The 20,811-nt window shown below is 53.4% G+C and overlaps 1 protein-coding gene across 4 annotated transcripts in view; it reads left to right on the forward strand.

The window, feature by feature from the left end:
- Window positions 1-16,691, forward strand: part of LOC144945978 (uncharacterized) — a 44,367-nt gene extending 27,676 nt beyond the window's left edge. Inside the window, exons 8-15 of one of the 4 annotated variants that reach the window (XM_078874676.1) lie at window positions 23-154; window positions 1,955-2,041; window positions 3,658-3,756; window positions 4,018-4,053; window positions 8,451-8,489; window positions 11,435-11,473; window positions 12,363-12,401; window positions 13,038-16,690. In XM_078874676.1, the coding sequence (XP_078730802.1) occupies window positions 23-154; window positions 1,955-2,041; window positions 3,658-3,756; window positions 4,018-4,053; window positions 8,451-8,489; window positions 11,435-11,473; window positions 12,363-12,401; window positions 13,038-13,068 (502 nt within the window). In that variant the 3' untranslated portion in view covers window positions 13,069-16,690. Of the gene's footprint in view, window positions 1-22; window positions 155-1,954; window positions 2,042-3,657; window positions 3,757-4,017; window positions 4,054-8,450; window positions 8,490-11,434; window positions 11,474-12,362; window positions 12,402-13,037 lie in introns of all 4 variants that reach the window. The other 3 variants (XM_078874678.1, XM_078874677.1, XM_078874679.1) reach the window with 3 other exon arrangements.
- The last annotated feature ends 4,120 nt before the right edge of the window (window positions 16,692-20,811 follow it).

Genomic DNA, 20,811 nt, shown 5'->3' on the forward strand with positions numbered 1-20,811 from the left:
GCCGTTGCGTTGCCATGCGTAGCTACGTGATCAACACGCTGGAGCTGCTCGTGGCCGAGGACTACATGATCGTGTACCTCAACGGTGCCACGCCGCACCGGCGCATGCCCGGCCTGGGCTGGCTCAAGCGCTGCTACACCATGATCGACCGGCGGTAGGGAACACGCGTGCTCACACGCTCGCTCACCTTAGCCTAGCTCAGGCCCGTGTCTAACAGAGAGGGCTCCTTGCCTGTAAGAACGCCTGGCAGTTCACCGGCGTTGGCTTAAACAAACCTGACTCTACCGATGGGACGCTGTGTGTCGAAACCAGTCCTGAATTTGCCTGCGTTGAACCAATGCTGCTGAAATGGTGCACTCCCAGAAGGCCGTCTGGCTGATGGGATGGGTAAAAAATACTGGAATATCTGTATGGAGGGACAGATTTGTGAAGCAGGAGTGTTGTGTGCTTATTTAGGTATCTATGCGTGTCTATAACTGCTCGCAAATGTCTTTACACGTGTGCATAATTATGTATGTGTGTCTTTGCTGTGTGCCTGTACGTGTGCATAACTGTGTGTGAGTGTGTCTCTCTGTGGGACCATGTTGCGTTTCTGTGCGTGTATCTGTGCGCATGCGTATAAGTGTTAGTGTTTCAGTGCGTGTGTCTGCGCATGTGTATAAGTGTTCGTGTTTCAGTGCGTGGGGAGCGGTAGTGTAGCAGTTCGCGCTATGAACTTGGTGACCCGGGTTCGATTCCCGCTCGCGGCCAACACCAGTGACGATTATCTGAACTGGTCCTGGGCCTCCCTTAGTTCGACTCAGCCTCAATTGAGTACCCGGTGCGATGTGTAAACATCACCACTAAAGTGCTGGCCACCCACCCACTTCAAACAGTCCTTCCAACTGTACTACTAACCTAAAAATATCCACCTATATCACTTTACACAATGCACAAAAAATTATAACAAAGAACATCATATTAAAAGGAGTGAATAATACATTTTTTTTTAAATGACCTTTTCAGGCAACTGAACAAAAGAAGTTGCTGCATGTTGGAATGACTGGCGCGGTGATGTGGAGGCGTTGCTGCTGTTACACTGCAGGAATATATGTACAACGTTGGCCAGGTCGCTTCTGAAAAAGAGCTACGTTGCTCAGTGGGCCTTACCTGGTAAAATATAATTTGTAGTTTAGGGACACCGTGACGCTGTCGCGGATGGATGACGGCAGCCTCCCGGGCGGCTCCTCGTTTGGTGATGTCTCGGCACGTGCCGTTGAGAAATTTCGTTAATGCGTAAATTTGATTTCATTAATCGGGGAAAAAGAAAAACTGAGTCCGTAATTTGTCAATTTACGTTAGCGCAAAATGTCGTGAACCGAACGTTCGTAAAGCGAGGGATACCTGTAATTAGAAAGAAAAACACGGGGCACCCCAGATGCGAAGCTCTGCATTATCCACCCCTATGGTGTGTGCGTGATTTTTTATTTATAACTTGGATGGTCCATTTCTTATACAGTGACTCCTCTACTTATGAACACTCGACTTACGAACTTTCAGAGATACGAACAAACTGTTTGATGATCTCACGGCGCATGGCCATCGTCAAATTTCGTTTCGCACGGAAATTTGATTTCGTCCGTCGAAAAAGTTCCTGTAGTAGTAATAATAAATGTGTCAATCGCGTCGTCGCGAGATTTCGATAAGAAAACCGAACGCTCGTGAATGGAGGGACACCGCGCTCGCAACCAAAGTGGCCGCTCAGATGAAATTCACCCATAATTAAGTGCACAAACAAATTGAATGTGATGGGGATTTTTTTCGTGCAGCCGTTGGTGATCCGGCTAAAGGCGCGACAACCGAGAGCCCGGTGTAATCACAGGCAGCGACTGAAACCTGGATTCGGCGTCTCTGCCCTCCGAGCCGCCCGGCCACCTTGAATCCGCTGCCGTTCTAACCGCCCTTGTGCCGGCAGGTTACGGAAGAACCTCAAGTCGCTGGTTATCGTTCACCCATCCTGGTTCATCCGGACGGTGCTGGCTTTCTCCCGGCCTTTCATCAGGTACTCTCGGTTACTCAGGGGTACTCGGGGATGCTCGTGGGGACTCACGGGTACTCACAGGTACTCAGCGGTACTTACGGGACGGTAAGGCCCTGCCGGAGACGACCAACACCAGGCTTTTTTTAAATGTTCCGGCCTCAATGGGTGCTCGCTCGCACGTCCCACACCAACAGTCTGTACAGCCGCACGGCAAACGTTTGTCCGCATGTGCGCTGTGAGTCTGCGAGCACAGGGAAGTGCACGCTTGGAATTACACCGAGACATGGGCAGACAGAGGAACGCGTCAAGTACGCAGGTTCATGACCGTTAAGAGCGGGAAGTGGGCCTGGGCGAGACGCCGCCTCAAGAGACGATGGGCTCGTGGCAGGGGGCGACAATGGGGCGGGGGTGGGGGGGTATGTGGCAGCGTTATGCGATGCGTAGGGGGCTAGTCGGCCACAAGGGGGGGGGGGGCCCGAATCAACAGATAAATAAGTAAGTTCACTCTTGATTTGAAGCTTTTGTGACTGCAGGAATCTATACTCTTTGGCTCTTTCGGTAAAGTCCCGTAGGTGTAAAATAAAAAAAATCACGACGTTTCGGGCGCAACACAAGCGTCCATCATCAGGTGGGAAAGTGTTGCGCCCGAAACGTCGTGATTTATTTTATTTTACACCTACATGACTTTACCGAAAGAGTCAAAGAGTAAGTAAGAACACGTTAAGAAAAATTCTGAATTAAAAATATTCATAAAAAATTACCTGCTGCCTGCCATGAACCAAACCCGATTAAACGCATCTGGCTAACGTGTCAATAGAGCACCATCAAGTTCCACCCCCTTTGAGGAAATCCTCGACCGATGGGCCGGCATGAAAGCAAGACGCACGATAACTTAATCGCGAGTAATTGTACCTTTAAATCTATTTATTAACACTGTCACTGAGACTGACTTCCTCTCGACCCAAAAGACAGTGCAACTAACATAACACATATATAGTTATCGCCTATGTATTATTGTGTACGGGGTTAAAAACATCGTAGCAATTTGAGTAAAAGTGAGTCGGGAGAAAGAGGGGGGCTGTCAGTCGTATCTTGCATAGCCCCTCCACGTGGAGCGTTACGCTCCACCGGGCCACAGGTGGAGCGGTGCCGTGGGCTCGCGTGCGGGCCATGAGACTGATCGTCGCGGCGCCGCGAGAGCTGGCGACGGCTTGGGGAGCCCTCCATCCAGCAGTGGATCGATCGTGGATGATCATGACGACGACGACGATGCTGTGTGTGCGCGTGAGCAGCACTGAGTAGTGTAGCGGTAAGCATGCTGCGCTACAAACCTGGAAACCCGAATTTGATTCCCGTTCCTGGCCACCAACACCAGTGACGATTATATGAACCGGTTCTGGGCCTCCCCTAGGTCGATTCAGCATCAAATAATTACCGGACACGATGCGTATGCATTGCCGCTCGGGAGACAAAGGCAGCCGGATGTCGTGCTGACCACCCACCCCCTCGTGTGACATGCGGTCTCGTATGTACGTATGTTGAACCGTGCTAATCGGAGGCGCGTCTTCATAGGTGCTCGCTAACAGCACTTGCCCCAACAATCTATTGAGGCTATATGGGGATCTTTGTCTCTACAGCACCAAGTTCTCGAGTAAAGTCCGCTACGTGCACAGCCTGGTGGAGCTGGCTCAGATGCTGCCCATGGAGCACATCCACATCCCCGACGGGGTCATGCGGTGAGCGCACGTCCACACTCGCCCACACTCGCCCGCACTCGCCCACACTCGCCCACACTCGCCCACACACACTCCCGCGTGCACTCGCAACACTCCGCGCCACACTGCATGTTTGTGCCCCATCGTCTCCGCCATCGATCCCGCCGCTGCCGTTGCCGTTTTTATTTGCCCGCGGTCCAGCGTCCTCGCCGTGTGTTGTGCCCCATCGCATGTGACCTCGTGTGACCCCCCCTGACCTCCTGACCCCCATCCCCAATGAAGGCTAGAGGAGGCGCGGTTCCGCAGGAGAAAGCGAAGGTAACAGCTCCCCCCATCCCCCGATCCCTCCCCACCATACCCTTCCCCCCCTCCCCCCCCATGCACGCCCCCCCCCCCCCCCACGTGCTTACCTCCCCTCTCTGCCTCGGGGCCCCCCGCACTCTGCTTGCCTCGTTTCCACAAATGCCGGGGAGCCGAGTGGCCCAGTGGCCCGGTCACAGCGGCAGGGCCCGGCTGCCTTGTACCACGAGGCCACCTGGGATCGGCCTCTCTCGCTCCGCATCCCTGCCCCTCCCCTGCTTCAGGTGGGCCTGGAGCGAGGGCCGAGCGAGAGAGCCCCATCCGCCTCTAGGCCCTGCTTGGGCCCGATCCACATGCAGACGTATGTGAGGCCTCCCTGTCATGGTCTAGTTTCCGGCTCGGCAATTATCCGGTGGAGAACGGCCCCCTGCTGCGAGGGGCCCCGCGCAAGCTCGGCTTAGATGTGCCAGTGGAAAAGGGGCATTTGGTCTGGCTTGGTGCCGACCCAGAGCCAGGGCTGTTCCCACAGCCTGTGGAAACGAGGCATTCCTCTCTCTCCCCCTTTGGTGTCTCTCCCATCGTCTCCCCAACCCCTCGCTGTCCAACCATCGCCACACTCCGATGAGCACGGTTGGCTACGTACGGTGCGAAAGAAGTTCCACTGTACGCACTCGCAAGCACCAACAGCAAAGTCGTAATGTTTCGGGTGTAACGTTACGGGTGGAGGCTCGTGGTGCGGCGTGGGACTCAAACAGAGATCCCAGAGTTGGAGGCGGTGACAGTGGTTGCCTAACAACTGAGCCAGCACCACCGGGAACCTGAGTGCCAGATTAGGGGTTCGGCCACCAGTGATGAAACCAGGCTCTCTTGAGTGCAGTGAGCTGATGATGGTCTCGGACAAGTCACCGATGACGTCACACAATATCACCAGACCACAATTTGGCCCAGAGTGTTTGTTTAGTTTTGTCTTCTGCGCCCGTTCGAATGCGACTTGGGGTACACGGCGAGACGCTGTGTATACCGTTGAGTTCATCATCTATGTCGTCGTCGTCATTATTTTTCCACCGGCTTTTAATTTGCACTCTATGATGTTTCTGGTCCAGCCAGTAATGACTCTTATATCTGCACTTCAAAAGCCACCGGCCATTCTTCATTTGCCAGTTTATTATTCTGTCATTTATTAGAATTGGATTTATTAGTATCACACTTGTTTACCCAGGAAAGCGTCAGCGAGTCTCATCTCTTTTTCAGAAGGGCTCTGCCGATGTTTGGCAGTGGGGGCGGGGGGGGGGTCACTGTCGCTGTGGTGTGCGTGGCTTCACAATTGAGTAATTTGCAGTGTCAAATTTTCAGCATTGGGATGGTTGGCCAAGTCCGGTGGCACTTGCGAGTTTTCTCTGCTGTGCCAGGAAACGCGGAAAAGCCCGAAGGAACCCCAATGCAGAACGGGGGGAGATCAACAAACAAATATCTCTACGCAGGCCCCCGAGTAGGGAACCGAGCCTGGGACCCCTCTTGCTGGGAGGCACAATGGGTCCCGCCACACTGGCCGCGCGATGTTTTATCTATTCACGTGCTCGCGGTCTCACGTTCGCGCGAGCCGCGTTGGCCGTGACACCGCGTATTTAACCCTGCATGCATACATCACAATGCAATGGCCACCCCCACAGCTTCGTTTATCAAGATTTCTCCTATCTTTACATGCAAATTTCATCTCTAGCCCCGCCCACTGACCCCTGGGCCACACCCATCTCCAACCTTTATAACTCCCCTGCCTCAGCAGCGCTCACGCCAGATATTCTTTCCTGCTTCAGCGGCTCTCACCTGATGACGATTGCTTGTGTTGCGATCGAAACGTCGTGATCTTGTGATTATTTTTTTATGTGGCTTTACCGAAAGACCCAAAGAATATGAATATAAATATATACTTTAGAAGTTTAATATTGAAAACGTTTGCACTGTATACGGTTTGCCGTGTTTGTGTATGTCCGTTTTTGTGTGTAGTGGTTATCTGTGTGTTATGTATGTGGGGAGCGGTAGTGTAGGGGTTATGTGTGCATAGTGGTTATGTGTGTGTTGTGTGTGGGGAGTGGTAATGTAGCGGTTTTGTGTGCGTAGTGGTTATCTGTGTGTTATGTGTGTGGGGAGCGGTAGTGTAGTGGTTATGTGTTATGTGTGTGGGGAGCAGTAGTGTAGTGGTTATGTGTTATGTGTGTGGGGAGCGGGAGTGTAGTGGTTATGTGTTATGTGTGTGGGGAGCAGTAGTGTAGTGGTTATGTGTTATGTGTGTGGGGAGCAGTAGTGTAGTGGTTATGTGTTATGTGTGTGGGGAGCGGGAGTGTAGTGGTTATGTGTGTGGGGAGCGGGAGTGTAGTGGTTATGTGTGTGGGGAGCGGGAGTGTAGTGGTTATGTGTGTGGGGAGCGGGAGTGTAGTGGTTGTGTGTGTGGGGAGCGGGAGTGTAGTGGTTATGTGTGTGGGGAGCGGGAGTGTAGTGGTTATGTGTGTGGGGAGCGGGAGTGTAGTGGTTATGTGTGTGGGGAGCGGGAGTGTAGTGGTTGTGTGTGTGGGGAGCGGGAGTGTAGTGGTTATGTGTGTGGGGAGCGGGAGTGTAGTGGTTGTGTGTGTGGGGAGCGGGAGTGTAGTGGTTATGTGTGTGGGGAGCGGGAGTGTAGTGGTTATGTGTGTGGGGAGCGGGAGTGTAGTGGTTATGTGTGTGGGGAGCGGGAGTGTAGTGGTTGTGTGTGTGGGGAGCGGGAGTGTAGTGGTTATGTGTGTGGGGAGCGGGAGTGTAGTGGTTATGTGTGTGGGGAGCGGGAGTGTAGTGGTTATGTGTGTGGGGAGCGGGAGTGTAGTGGTTGTGTGTGTGGGGAGCGGGAGTGTAGTGGTTATGTGTGTGGGGAGCGGGAGTGTAGTGGTTGTGTGTGTGGGGAGCGGGAGTGTAGTGGTTATGTGTGTGGGGAGCGGGAGTGTAGTGGTTATGTGTGTGGGGAGCGGGAGTGTAGTGGTTGTGTGTGTGGGGAGCGGGAGTGTAGTGGTTATGTGTGTGGGGAGCGGGAGTGTAGTGGTTGTGTGTGTGGGGAGCGGGAGTGTAGTGGTTATGTGTGTGGGGAGCGGGAGTGTAGTGGTTATGTGTGTGGGGAGCGGGAGTGTAGTGGTTATGTGTGTGGGGAGCGGGAGTGTAGTGGTTGTGTGTGTGGGGAGCGGGAGTGTAGTGGTTATGTGTGTGGGGAGCGGGAGTGTAGTGGTTGTGTGTGTGGGGAGCGGGAGTGTAGTGGTTATGTGTGTGGGGAGCGGGAGTGTAGTGGTTATGTGTGTGGGGAGCGGGAGTGTAGTGGTTGTGTGTGTGGGGAGCGGGAGTGTAGTGGTTATGTGTGTGGGGAGCGGGAGTGTAGTGGTTGTGTGTGTGGGGAGCGGGAGTGTAGTGGTTATGTGTGTGGGGAGCGGGAGTGTAGTGGTTATGTGTGTGGGGAGCGGGAGTGTAGTGGTTATGTGTGTGGGGAGCGGGAGTGTAGTGGTTGTGTGTGTGGGGAGCGGGAGTGTAGTGGTTATGTGTGTGGGGAGCGGGAGTGTAGTGGTTTTGTGTGTGGGGAGCGGGAGTGTAGTGGTTATGTGTGTGGGGAGCGGGAGTGTAGTGGTTATGTGTGTGGGGAGCGGGAGTGTAGTGGTTGTGTGTGTGGGGAGCGGGAGTGTAGTGGTTATGTGTGTGGGGAGCGGGAGTGTAGTGGTTGTGTGTGTGGGGAGCGGGAGTGTAGTGGTTATGTGTGTGGGGAGCGGGAGTGTAGTGGTTATGTGTGTGGGGAGCGGGAGTGTAGTGGTTATGTGTGTGGGGAGCGGGAGTGTAGTGGTTATGTGTGTGGGGAGCGGGAGTGTAGTGGTTGTGTGTGTGGGGAGCGGGAGTGTAGTGGTTATGTGTGTGGGGAGCGGGAGTGTAGTGGTTATGTGTGTGGGGAGCGGGAGTGTAGTGGTTTTGTGCCGTGATACCAACCCCGCGACCCGAGTTAGATTCCCGCTCAGAGTAAACACCGGTGACGAATATCTTAACCGGTCCTGGGCCTCCCCTATGTCGACTGAGTACCTGGTGCGGTATGTAAATATCGCTACTAGCAAGACAAAGGCGGTCGGGCGTGGTGCTGGCCACCCACCCCTTCACATGCCGTTCCGGCTTTCATACTTGCTAACAGCACTTGCCTCAACAGTCTGTTGAGGCTATATGGGGGATCTTTTCCTTGTTTGTTGTCATCACGAGCTTGTTATGAATGTGTCACTTGACACCCTTGCAAACGAGGCGTCCAATCTCAGGGTTATTATCCCGGTGAAATATTTAAATGAAAAAAAGACATTGTTAATGTTGATGGTGATGATGGTGTTTAATGATGATGGTAACGATTATGTTGATGCTGACGATGTGTGCAGGCTCGAGGAGGAGTTGAGGGAAGCCAGCGAAACAATGAGGTGAGACCCACAGATATAATGTAAATACTGTACGTTGAACTTTTTTTGCACCATGAATAGGCAACCGTGGATAATTGGAAGTGCAGGGGAAGGACAACAAACTAAACACAAAAATCAGTTCTAAATAAATGAGATTTCAATCTAGATTATTTAAAAGTGTCTAGCTCCAGTGGCTTCCTAATATTGGAAGAGCGTTCCAGACTTTCTGCAGAAGCGCATCTGAAAGTGCGCGATGCGGTGACCGTCTTTGTTCGATGGCCAGCCCAAACAAACAAAAAAAAGATGCATCGATATCATTCTTTAACATCGGTCAGTTACTATGATTACAATTACGACTGTTTACGCCGTGCAAGTCTCTTTCCGGAGGGACCTGCCCAGTCCTCACAGTCGGTAGAGCGACGTCTGTGTGACGTGCGGCCGACCGAGTAATTTGCGGGCAACTTTGGCCAATAGCCTAAGCTCGCAGACGCACGTGCCGAATCGCCTGCGAGGAACCGGCGGCGTCGTGAGATTCGCCAAAACGCTCCGTGCCACCGGTGGCCGGTCCGAGGAGTGCTCTGATCCACGTCGGTGCCTCTCAACGCGCTCCGCCGTCGTCGTCCACCACAAGGGGTCTGACCACCGGTTTAGCCGGATGGATTTAACCTCGTAATATACTCGGGACGTGAAGTACTCGCGGCATATATTGTGGTTTAAATATTTGTTATTCGCAAGGGATGCGTTCCGGAGAGGCTCATGAATGGAAAATTGCGCGGATAACAATATTGGCCTACGAAAACAAATCTATATCATGAATTACCTCAAATCAATGCATTAGCTTTCTCTCTCATCACTTTTTCTCATCGTATTCTCTCTCGTCACTGTATCTCTAATTACTCTCTCAGTCATCACTTTCTCTATCATCACTTTATCTCTCATTGCTTTATCTCTCTTCACTTTATTTCATTGCTTTATCTCTCTTCACTTTATCTCTCATTGCTTTATCTCTCTTCACTTTATTTCATTGCTTTATCTCTCTTCACTGTATCTCTCATCACTTTATCTCTCTTCACTTTATCTCTCATTTCTTTCTCTATCATCACTTTATCTCTTAATTAATTTATCTTTCATCACTTTATCATCACTTTATCTCTTAATCACTTTATCTCTCATCACTCTCTATCGTCACTTTATCTCTCATCGCTTTCTCTATCATCAATTTATCTCTCGATGCAGCAGTCGTCGTGTAGAATTCCAGATGCGATTTGCGGACAGCCAAATTCGCGGACAGCAAGTTTGTGAATAACGAAGGAATACCATTATTAATTCTTAGTCAAGGATTTTTACTTGCCTCCACCAGAAAGCTCTGACTGACAGCTACCCGAATGCATTTAACCCTGGAATATGCGAGAGACAAAGTACAAGCGCCATCTATTTAGAGGAAGTTGTTTTATATACATGTATTTTTTTAGTGTACGAATTTTGAAGTGGCGGATTTTTATTTGCCATCAGCCATAACGAAAACAGCCGTCTGTGCTTATGTGAGCGTTTGTCACGGATATTAATCCCTGAGATCCACAAATTCATATTTAGCGACCCACGTGTTGACCACTGCTGCTCTGTGCGATGGAGTTGCGTCACCCCTTGCAGCCACTGGAGGTGCTACCATTCGTTCATCGATCACCACCAGCGAGTTTTGATCCGGCATGGATACGCGCACGTGCAACTTTTTTTACAAAACGCATCGTCTTTTTTGGGTCCGCGGTTTCTCTCTCTTCAACAAAACGAAAGAAGCTGCGGATCACAATGACGAGGGGACCTTGCACTTGCACGGCGGCGCACGAGCAGCAGCAGTAGACGGAATGTGATTATAGTGCCATCGAAGCACTCTTATCTGTGATGAAGCCAGGGGAGGGATGAACCTCAAGGGACGTATCTCTGTGGTGGACCGCGGTGACCAGCTGGAAGCATTCGCTTCAGGGCACTCCTCAACTTCCAGCGCGGCTCTCCCTCCCCTAGCTGTGGGGGTGGGGGGCAGTGGGGGGTAGGGGGGGAAGTGAGCCCTTGAACTCCCAAACTGAGAGACGAGAAGAGGAACGCGTAGATTAGGGGACGTACACACATTCCAGACGTCACATCGGCCGTCAAAAAAAGTCCAGTGGGGCTTGGACAGGCCGCGTTGCTCAAAGGATAAACGATGGTCGACACGAATGATAGAGTGGCGGCCAAAGGAGGGAAAGCGCCCGTCGGGAGCAGGATGGATTGTTGATCGAGCTGGATCAGGGGTCCGGCAAACGTGCAGCTTCGGAGCCGCGTGAAGCTCTTTGAGGACTGCTCCGTGACGTTATTTATGAAGGACCGCCGTCTCGTATTCATCGCAGTGCATTGCGGCCCTTGAAATGTTGAGTTGTGAACCGAATTCGACAAAAAATGTCTCTTCTGGTTATTTTGGTTGCCGACCTCTGAGCTGGACTCCACCGTACCCGCGTCGAGCCGGAGACGGAACGGAGAGAATCTAACTGAAGTCGCCACGATGGCGATAAGTTAACGCCCTTGCCCGGTATACAGGAGGTCGTTGGGTTCAATCCCGACCCTGATGCCTGTACATTTCTAATTTGAATGTTCTCCCTGTGGTCGCTTGGATTTTTCGCAGGGTCCTCCGGTTTTTCCCTCCACATTTAAAATCAACGCTCATTTGGCTGCTATAAATTACCACGTGATAAGCCACTTCGTTGAGCTATCATTTGTGGCCAGGTCGCATCTGAAAAAGAGCTGCATAGCTCAGTGGGCCTTAACCTGGTGAAAAAAATAAAATTGGTTTAGTAGTTTTAATAGCTTCGTGAGAATGTGTGAGAGATGGTGAAGGCTTAGAGAGGCCTTCATCCAGCAGTGGATGATGATGACGACGAAGAGCCTGGCTTTTGGACGGTCTGTGCTTAATGGGGTCCCCGCGTGTCACGGTGCAGACTTCGGCAGGAGCTGGAGGCCGTCGCCGAGGAGGAGAGGTAGGCCTCACCTCGCCTTGCCCACACGCCCAGCCACGACCTCTCCCAGGCCGGCCCCACCACACCATGCGAGGGGTCTTATAAGCGGGGCGGGTCAAAGGTTAAGGGCTCTCTCGCCCCCCTGCCCTCTGACCTCTCCACGGTCCTCCCCTCTCCCTCACTCCCAGGATCCGCATGCAGCACGCCTCCTCTTCCCCCTACGTATGCACGCTCGCCAGGGTTGCCGCGATATCGTTTTACAATCTTGAAATATACAATTTGAAGGTCCGCGGTGGAATGATTTTTCATGACGGCAGGTTTCCCTCAACTAGGGCAATTTTCGTTTCACAATCGTGTCGCTTTAGTTGCTTCGCCGTGCCTGCCGCCAGGGAATGAAGGTCGCTTTGAATGTCATTCGACTGCGGTTCGCGGCAGCGCAAGCCTGCCATAGGACGGACGTGCCAGTCACCGTAACTTTTTCACAGTGCCTACGAACACACGTGCCGTCAGTTACGCGAGAATTTATTTTTTTAATGTATAGATTAACCACGTGCCGCCAATTGGACCAGAACACGCTTTGCAAGGCACTCGTTTAGCAGGTAATACCCACATAATTCGAACTTTAATCATTCTTGTTATTACGAACTTTTAATTATTGCTTTTTCACAAACATTTTGGTCGGGAAAATGGAAAGATTGAATAAGATGGGAACGAGCCATGATTGAAACGTCGGCGTCGCCATATCGCAGCAACCGTAAAACATCGCCCTGTCCTAATCGCCCGTCCTCCGTTTCCCGATTAATTCCTCTTCTATTGAACCTCTCCCGTCACCTCGTCGCTCGTTTTGCTACCCTCGTTTTGTTTTTGCGTTGGTTTCAGATTTGGTTTTTGTTTTGTCGCCTTAACACAGAATGGATGACGCCTTGTTTAAAGCCGTGGCTGCCGCAATGTAAGCCCCAGCTCCTCCTCCTAACCCCTGACCCATAACCCCCCCTGACCCATAACCCCCCTGACCCATAACCTTCCTGACCCATAACCCCCCACACCCCCCCACCCCACCGCTCACCCCAAGCTTTCCTTCGCAAAACCAATCAGCAGAGCCCCTCCGGCGAGTGTTTTGGGTGGTTGTTAGCGCGTGACGTCCAACGGCCGTGACGTCAGGACCCCTCCCGGCACGTGGAGCGAAGCGTCGTGGACATCCATACCCCGAACGCACATCGGAGAGCTGCCGCGGCACGACCGCAGGCACCGACACGGTCCTAGCATCGCGCCGCGAATGCCGAGGTGGACCGGGCCAATCTGGTCTCGCCGTAGGCTTCGCTCGCTTCGAGCGCGCTCCCCGCACGCGACCGGATTGGGCCTCCCCTAAGCAATCTCGTATTGCAGCTCAGCTCGTTTAGCAGCCAGTGGAAAGAAAAGAAACAAACACCCGTTTACCGCGGTGGCACGGCTCAGATGTGCGAGTGTAAGAGGAGCCTCTTGCCGTCCACCGTCCACTCTGCCCATCGCGGTCACCCCTGCTTAGACCGCCCTGCTCTAGGCGCGCTGCAGCGCGGGTGCTCACCCTCGCGTTGCCGTCTTCCAGCAGGGAGTCGGAGGCGTCCACCTCGCAGTGACGGCGTCGGCCCGGGGTGGTGAGCGGGGGTGGTGGGGGGGGCGCGTCACCTCGCGGGTGCAGCCGCGACTTCGCCGGCGACGTCGCACCGTGGTTGGCCGTCCGACGAAACCAAAAGTTCGACGACGCTGCACGGTGTGGGGGGGGGGGGGTGGCGGGCGGGCGCATAGGACCGACGCAAAACGCAACCCAACTTCGTCCGGCTGTCTCCCTCCTCCTGGGCATCGCCAGCGAAGGCTGTCAGACGAGACGAGTTTGCGCGAGAGCACGCGATTGGTCGCGTGCTCTCTCGCGTCGCTCAACGAACACCCCCTTGTCCCCCACCCCCTCCCGCCCCTTCCCTCCACCCCTCTGCATCGTACGGGGAGATGATTGCGATCGCTAAAGTGACGGCGGCGTGGGACGCCAACGAGCGTCGCGACGGGAGGAGCACCGGGTCTCGCCGTGCGACCTGAAGCCAATGCCGTGCGGGAAGCAGGCGCTTGAGCGGTGAGGGGAGGAGCACGACGGACAGCGTGGTTACTCGCGGGCCCTCGAGCACGCGTGTGGCCCGGCAAGGTCGCCAGGCAGGCCGGACCTCGTGCGCCGCTGTCGACCGCGCGCCACCGAGCCTCCCGCTACGATAACCTTCTTCACGGTTGCGACTTTATGTTGGTGTGGCATCATGGATGGAAAAAACGGCATCTTGAGACGGTGGGGCAGGTTCAGGTCGTGGGGTGGACGTGGCGCTCGTAGGTGAGTGATGGTGAGGAAGGTCTTGAGGCTGGACTAGAGAGCAGCAGGCAGGGAGTCAACAGCACAGATGGCTGGGAGGGCGTTCCAGACTACGGGGACGGCAGAGTAGAACGAGAGACCTCCCACGAAGCCAGGGGTGGTGATCTTTTTGCTCATCAGGGGGTCGAATTAGACTTCCGGATGCTTGCGGCGGATCACACGTCAAGGCGCTCAGCTCGGCATCATCCATCAACGACGTGGCATGTAGCAGCGGGGAGAGGCCATCACGGTGGCAGGCGGCGGCGGAAGGCAGCGCTAGAATTAGAAACCCGTTGTCACCAAATCGAAGATATTCCCCTCTAGAAGCCGATTAGCGCGACGATAAAATGCCGCACACTCGTGTTCACGGTACAATTACTTGGTTTACGCTCGCAACTTCGCGTTACAAATTGCACGATTCAGCGACGAATGCTTTCACGTTATTAAAATTGGCGGCGAGGTTGCTCGAGCGGTGGAGCGTTTGCCGCTCGTCACAGAGGTTCAAGGTTCGAATCGAGCGACGGCCGCCCCCGTTAATAATGCGCCGCAACGGCCGTTGTGTGTGCCGGCGTCAGGGTCCACACTTGAAGAATTACACCGCAAATTTACTGAATTGGGATGGTAAACGGAAATCACCGCCACCTCCTGGCAGACGAATTCCCCCGAGGTCACTCTTGCAATGGACTCATCTTGGACTCCCGATTTCTTGCCTTGTTGAACAAAATACATTAGAAACGTGAAGGTATTACATTTGGTGCGTAAACAATTAAACCCAATAAACGTTCATCAGTTTAAATAAAAATAAACATATCCAAAATTTGACAAATCCACCATCTGAAATATCAGAAATGCAAAACTCATGCCTACTTCACTTGGGCTGCGCAGAGAAACTTGTGGGAGGGTTCAGCAACTCGCTCGGCAGCGGCCGGAGGATGCGTCGAGTTTCCTCCGATTCGAGCGCAGTGAGGTGTAGTGAACGTCGCGGATTACTCTCCGTCACCTTTGTAAAGGAGAGTAATCCACATCCAGCTAGTGGGACAAGCCCAGTGGCAGATCCAAGTGGAAGGACGGGGGAGGGGGACGATTTAGAAAATAAATTGTCTTTATTATGAACGTAGGGCCATATTGGAAAACCTTCGAATTTTAGGGCCACCCCCCACCAACCATCCCCCACCGCCCACCTCTCAGACACTCCCAGCTTCCAGAGTGTCCGTGACCCCCCCTGCAAACGAGTATGCAATGCGGCACACAATAGCCTCCTCGCTCGCGTTACTGATCGTTGTTAAGTTATATCGTGCGTGTGACATGCGTAGCGTATAAAGCTACAACAGCACATAGACGAGGATTCCGTGCCGTCGAAAATCTGCGCGTGTGTGTGTGAGTGTTCGCGAATAAGGCATCGCCCAATACTCGTGTGTTTATTTACCGCATTCCCCCGGATCGTGAAGACGTTCTGGAAAGTGAGACGCACCCAAAACCTGCGGTGCGTTCGACGGGGCAGAAGCGCTCTCCGGAGGGCTCGTCCGTCTAGCGAACAAGTCCTTGTAAAGCAGCCACAAGAGAGCATTTGTGGCATGGAGCTAACGGTCAGCGGTTGTAGGTGGGGTCGCGTCAGAAGTCCGGCCAAATCGGTAGGCGCCGATTCTTTCCTGCCGGCTCTCGGTTCGGCGGACACGCGCGCGAGCGCTCATTGGCCGAGCCGGGTGCGTTGTGACGTCACGCCGCCGTTGCTAGGCACGGCGGCGTCAGTGAGTCGACAAGTCTGGTGACACGCCTACCGGGACCCCTCTAAGATGCACCCCCAACATTTGCTTTAAAATACGACTACATACCCGTCAACCCCTTATCAGTGCCTGCCTTATTACAGACCAATTCACACCTTGTTGGTCACCCGGTGCCCCTTGTAAATCTCAACGTTCATCCTACAAAGTGCTATCACAAGGCAGAAATACAAACAAAGACGTGTTTGTTGTTGCCCATATTGAAACGGCTGTACGCCTTATGGACCTGACAACTCAATTCCTCTGTGCAAGAATACGGGGCACACCGTATGGGTTGACACGGTATGCGATAAAGGGGTTAGTGGGGAGGGGGTGGGGAATAAGTGCGTCTTATAATTATCTGGAGACATCGATCACCAGCCACGATGTGTTCGCTGTGGGAGGACACCCGAACCGTGTGAACCACACTTGTCCTTTGACCATACTTCACCGCACTGGTCAATGCGGGTTGGTATTCCCCCCCCCCCAAACCACATTGCCCCCCCCCCCAACTTGTACCCAGTGTTCGTCATATTACATACTCTTAGGTTTTTTTGGTAAAGTCACGTAAGGAAAAAAAAAACCTAAGAGTATGAATTCTTGCAGTCACGAAAGCTTCAAATCTAGAACGTCATATTACACACCACCACGTTCCACCATTCTGATTGGCTTCAAGCCACGTGCCATTCAACGCGCGGGTAAGGGGGGTGGGGACGCGGGTGGTGGGGAGGTTTCGGATGTAGGGGGGTACCAAGCACTCTGTTGGTAAACATGCACCTCCACACACTCCACACGCGTTGTTACGCGATTCAGAGAAGACGCCAATTCGATCTGTCGCCTATAACAATTCATACCCAAGTGGTTACGCCGACACTGCGTTAACGCGCGGCGTTGTTTGTGATTTCCACGTAGAAGTAATCCACTTCACCGAATCGTTCGCCCGCAAAATTATGAGAAATACAGTCGGTTAATGTGTTGACCTGTGTTTGGGAGGAATTAAACAAATGAAAACGTTGCCATCGGTTCAGAGCAATCGATGACTGTGTGTGGCTCATTTTGGTGCGTCTACCTTTGTAGCGTCTTGTGCTTTGACGACCCCTAACATTAAAGGCTCACGTCACTTTTTGTTTAAAAGGTCATTTCAATTAAATTCACCAACACCAAGCTGTTAAGGCACAGGAGTAATCCACGTGTACAGGGACTCCTCTACTTACGTACTAGTTAGGTTCCAGAGGTCTGTCTGTCGATACCAAACACGTTGCACGACATGTACACTAAACACGGGGAATGGCTTTAAAAGTTGTGTAATGGGTTCCGGAGACACTTGTAGAGGTAACTTCTTTATTACAATCCAACACTCCAACAGTCCAACTACTCTGTTACAGCCTAGGTACACAGCCTAGGTACACAGCCTAGATACACTACTCTGGCTACGCTCTGGAACTCGCCCTCACAAGGTCGTAGAGTCAGGAGTTCCAGAGTCCCACCACTGGCCCTCACAACGTACCAGGGTCCTCACATGGCTGGTCTTGGGTCTTGAGCTACAACTGGCCCTGATCGTCCAGGGAGCTCCCCTTTTATGCCTAGTCCCCAACGAGGGGTGGGGCCGTGTGCGCCCCCAGATATCCCACAGAGCACACACAGCCCCCCCCCGTTGGTGGCGCCAAGGGGCTTAAGCGCCTGGGAACCCAGCGCCCGGCGCCAAGAGGCTTAAGCATCTGGGCCGCCTGGGAACCCAGCGCCCGGCGCCAAGGGGCCCAAGCGCCTGGGCCGCCCAGGGTCCCAGAGCCCCCCAGCAGCCCCTCCCCTCCCATGTCACTACATTATCCTCCTCTATGTAGCCTCTAGCCGTCCCGGCTGTCAATAATTAGAAAGTTTAAATTAACGAAAGGGAGAGAGAGAAAAAAATATGCGAGCCTCAACAGGAAAAGAAAAGAGAACAAGAAAGCAACCATAAATACCATAACTAACCTGTACAACTTTACACTATATACAAGCATCAATCAACAAAACGGTGAAGCAATGACACGTGAACAAACGATCCGCGGCACACCTAGCCCTCCTCGGGATCCGCATAGAAAACGGGGAATTAACAACAACAAATATACAGATTCCGACGCGGATGCACAACCACCACATGGATGGCAGGGTTCCACACCACCCTGCCAGCCTCCCATCCGTCAGGTGGAGAGAAGGCGAAGACCAACATGTCGAGCATCCCTCTACACACACTAATCCGGACATCTGTCTACGTCCTGGGTCGAGAAGTCGTACTTCAGGGCCGACCCATGTACTGGGCAAAGAAGTCGCACTTCAGGGCTGCTCCAGTATCTACATTTTTAAATATATATATAAAATTGACATGACACAAACAAAATAAATCTGCCTGCTGTCCATAAATGCTGGCCGCACGCGCGAACCGCATCTCCAAGGCATCCCGTGCTTGCGTCCCAGCAGCCCTCAATGAGGACCACCACCGACATTACATGTCAACTGTTAGCACCCCCCGCCTTTCCAACGTGGCGTCTCCATCCTAAAACCGCGCACGTCGGCCATATCGGGGGGGGGAATTTCCGTGTTACCGCCCCACCGCCTTTCCGACGCGGTGTCACAACCAGTAGCACGCGTCGGCCATATCGGGGGAACTTCAACCCAGTCTCTCTCCAAGACTCGCATCGCAGCATATAGCTGTACCGACCGAGCTGAGACGACCCAGTCTCTCTCCAAGACTCGCATCGCAGCATATAGCTGTACCGACCGAGCTGAGACGACCCATCGTTCACTCCCTGCACAACATGCACCCTAACAACTGAGGGATACAGTCCCAACGTAACGGGACAACTACACCTGAACACCACGAATCTCCAGCCACTGTTTCAACGCGCCTCGGAGTGTTTCAATCTCCGGGCCGTCAGGGCGAGCCTACAGCTCCAGACGCACCACGGAGGGTCTCAACCTCCGGGCCGTCAGGTCAAGCCGTCAGCCATTCCATGACGGGACCACACTCTCCGAGCCATGTGAGCGCACAGCCCACTAGGCTAGACATGCCACGGAGTGTTTCAATCTCCGGGCTGTCAGGTCAAGCCGTCAACCATAGCATGACGGGACCACAACTCTCGTGTTAGACACGCAACACCCGCTGGGCCATCCTGGTCAGGATCTGCACCCCAAGATATTTGAGAGCCAGCACGACAATTCCAAATCCTTGGCAGCATGTCACCATCTCAAGATAAATGCCCCATACAGTCTATACATCGTTAACAATGACATCACAAGTTATACATTAACAATCACGAACAAAGCTCAATACAAACCATACATTGTTAACAATCACAAGCAAAGTTTCGCACACACATTGACAACACGAGCGAAGCTCCACACAGTTTACCCAACAACAATCACGACTCCCCGACGACAACGAAGAAAATGTCAACAAAAATCATTAATCCGGAGCGCGTAAATGGACGAAGTGTCAGGGGCCTGGTCTCCCGACCTCCAACCTTTGGCCAGAGCAGAGGCGACGACCAGCGTGTCGGTCGATGTGCCGGCCCCGGCGCCGGTTACAGTAAGAATGGCGCTCTCACTGTCCGGTCGCAGCGCTGATGACGCGGTATGCTAGGTTGAAGCCAGCTGTCGTCCGGCAGTGAAGGTCGCAGCGCTGATGACGCGGCGTTGTTTGGTTTGACCGCGCTGGCCTGGAAGTGACGTTACTCCCAGCGGTCATTGCTCCCTCGGCAGAAATGACGACACACCCGGAAGTATCCCCCACATTTGTGGCGGAAATGCCGGTCGCGAGAACGGCGGTGGCGGCGGGCTCGGGCGAGCGCCGCGCCTCTTCTCTCCCTCCCGCCATTGCCTGTGAGCGCCGCATCTCGCCCAGGAGGGAGGCGGTGGCGCAGAGAAGCTGTGTGAGGCGAAGCAGCGCCTCCTCCATCCCTGCTCCCGACGCTGGAGAGGGGACGGTCGGCGGAGCAGACAGCTGCTCAGCCGGCGGTGCGGCATCGTTGTCGGCCGGCGGTGCGGTGTTGTTGTCGGCCGGCGTTGGCCGCCCCATCGCTGCTTGCTCCTCGACATCGCCATCAGGACTGAAGGTACGTGGCTTACTTCTTGTCTCCATGGCCACTTCTGACTCCAAATGTAATGGGTTCCGGAGACACTTGTAGAGGTAACTTCTTTATTACAATCCAACACTCCAACACTCCAACAGTCCAACTACTCTGTTACAGCCTAGGTACACAGCCTAGGTACCTAGATACACTACTCTGGCTACGCTCTGGAACTCGCCCTCACAAGGTCGTAGAGTCAGGAGTTCCAGAGTCCCACCACTGGCCCTCACAACGTCCCAGGGTCCTCACATGGCTGGTCTTGGGTCTTGAGCTACAACTGGCCCTGATTGTCCAGGGAGCTCCCCTTTTATGCCTCGTCCCCAACGAGGGGTGGGGCCGTGTGCGCCCCCAGATATCCCACAGAGCACACACAGCCCCCCCCCCGTTGGTGGCGCCAAGGGGCTTAAGCGCCTGGGAGCCCGGCGCCAAGAGGCTTAAGCGTCTGGGCCGCCTGGGAACCCAGCGCCCGGCGCCAAGGGGCCCAAGCGCCTGGGCCGCCCAGGGTCCCAGAGCCCCCCAGCAGCCCCTCCCCTCCCATGTCACTACAGTTGTATAGTCTCCTGTGGATGCCACCACCGCCATCTATTGCTCGGTGGTTGAACTTACGACTGTCGGTTCGAAGCGGCAAATGGTCATACGGACAGGTTTTTTCGTATCTCCGAAAGTTCGTAAGTTCATAAGTAAGTTCATAAGTAAAGGAGTCCCTTGTATAAGAAATGGACCATCCAGGTTGTAAATTTAAAATCACGCACACACCATAGGGGTGGACAATGCAGAGCTTCGCATCTGAGTTCCCCCCCCCCCCCAATTACAGGTATCCCTCGTTTTACGAACGTTCGGTTAACGACATTTCGCGTTAACGTAAATTGACAAGTTACGGACACAATTTTTTTCCCCCGATTAACGCAATCGAATTTCCGCGTTAGCGAAATTTCTCTACGACACGCGCAGTGACATCAAACGAGAAGCCACGAGGGGGGCTGGCGTCATCCATCCGCTACCGCGTCATGGTGTCCCCATCACACAATGCCTCCGACATCGCATCGCCAGTCCAAGATGCAGCAATATCTTTCAGAGAGTTCCCTGGAAAGGTTATTTTTTCTTTTAAACTATTCAACCGTTTTA

The sequence above is a fragment of the Lampetra fluviatilis genome, chromosome 39, assembly GCF_964198595.1.
Source record: "Lampetra fluviatilis chromosome 39, kcLamFluv1.1, whole genome shotgun sequence".
NCBI lineage: Eukaryota > Metazoa > Chordata > Hyperoartia > Petromyzontiformes > Petromyzontidae > Lampetra > Lampetra fluviatilis.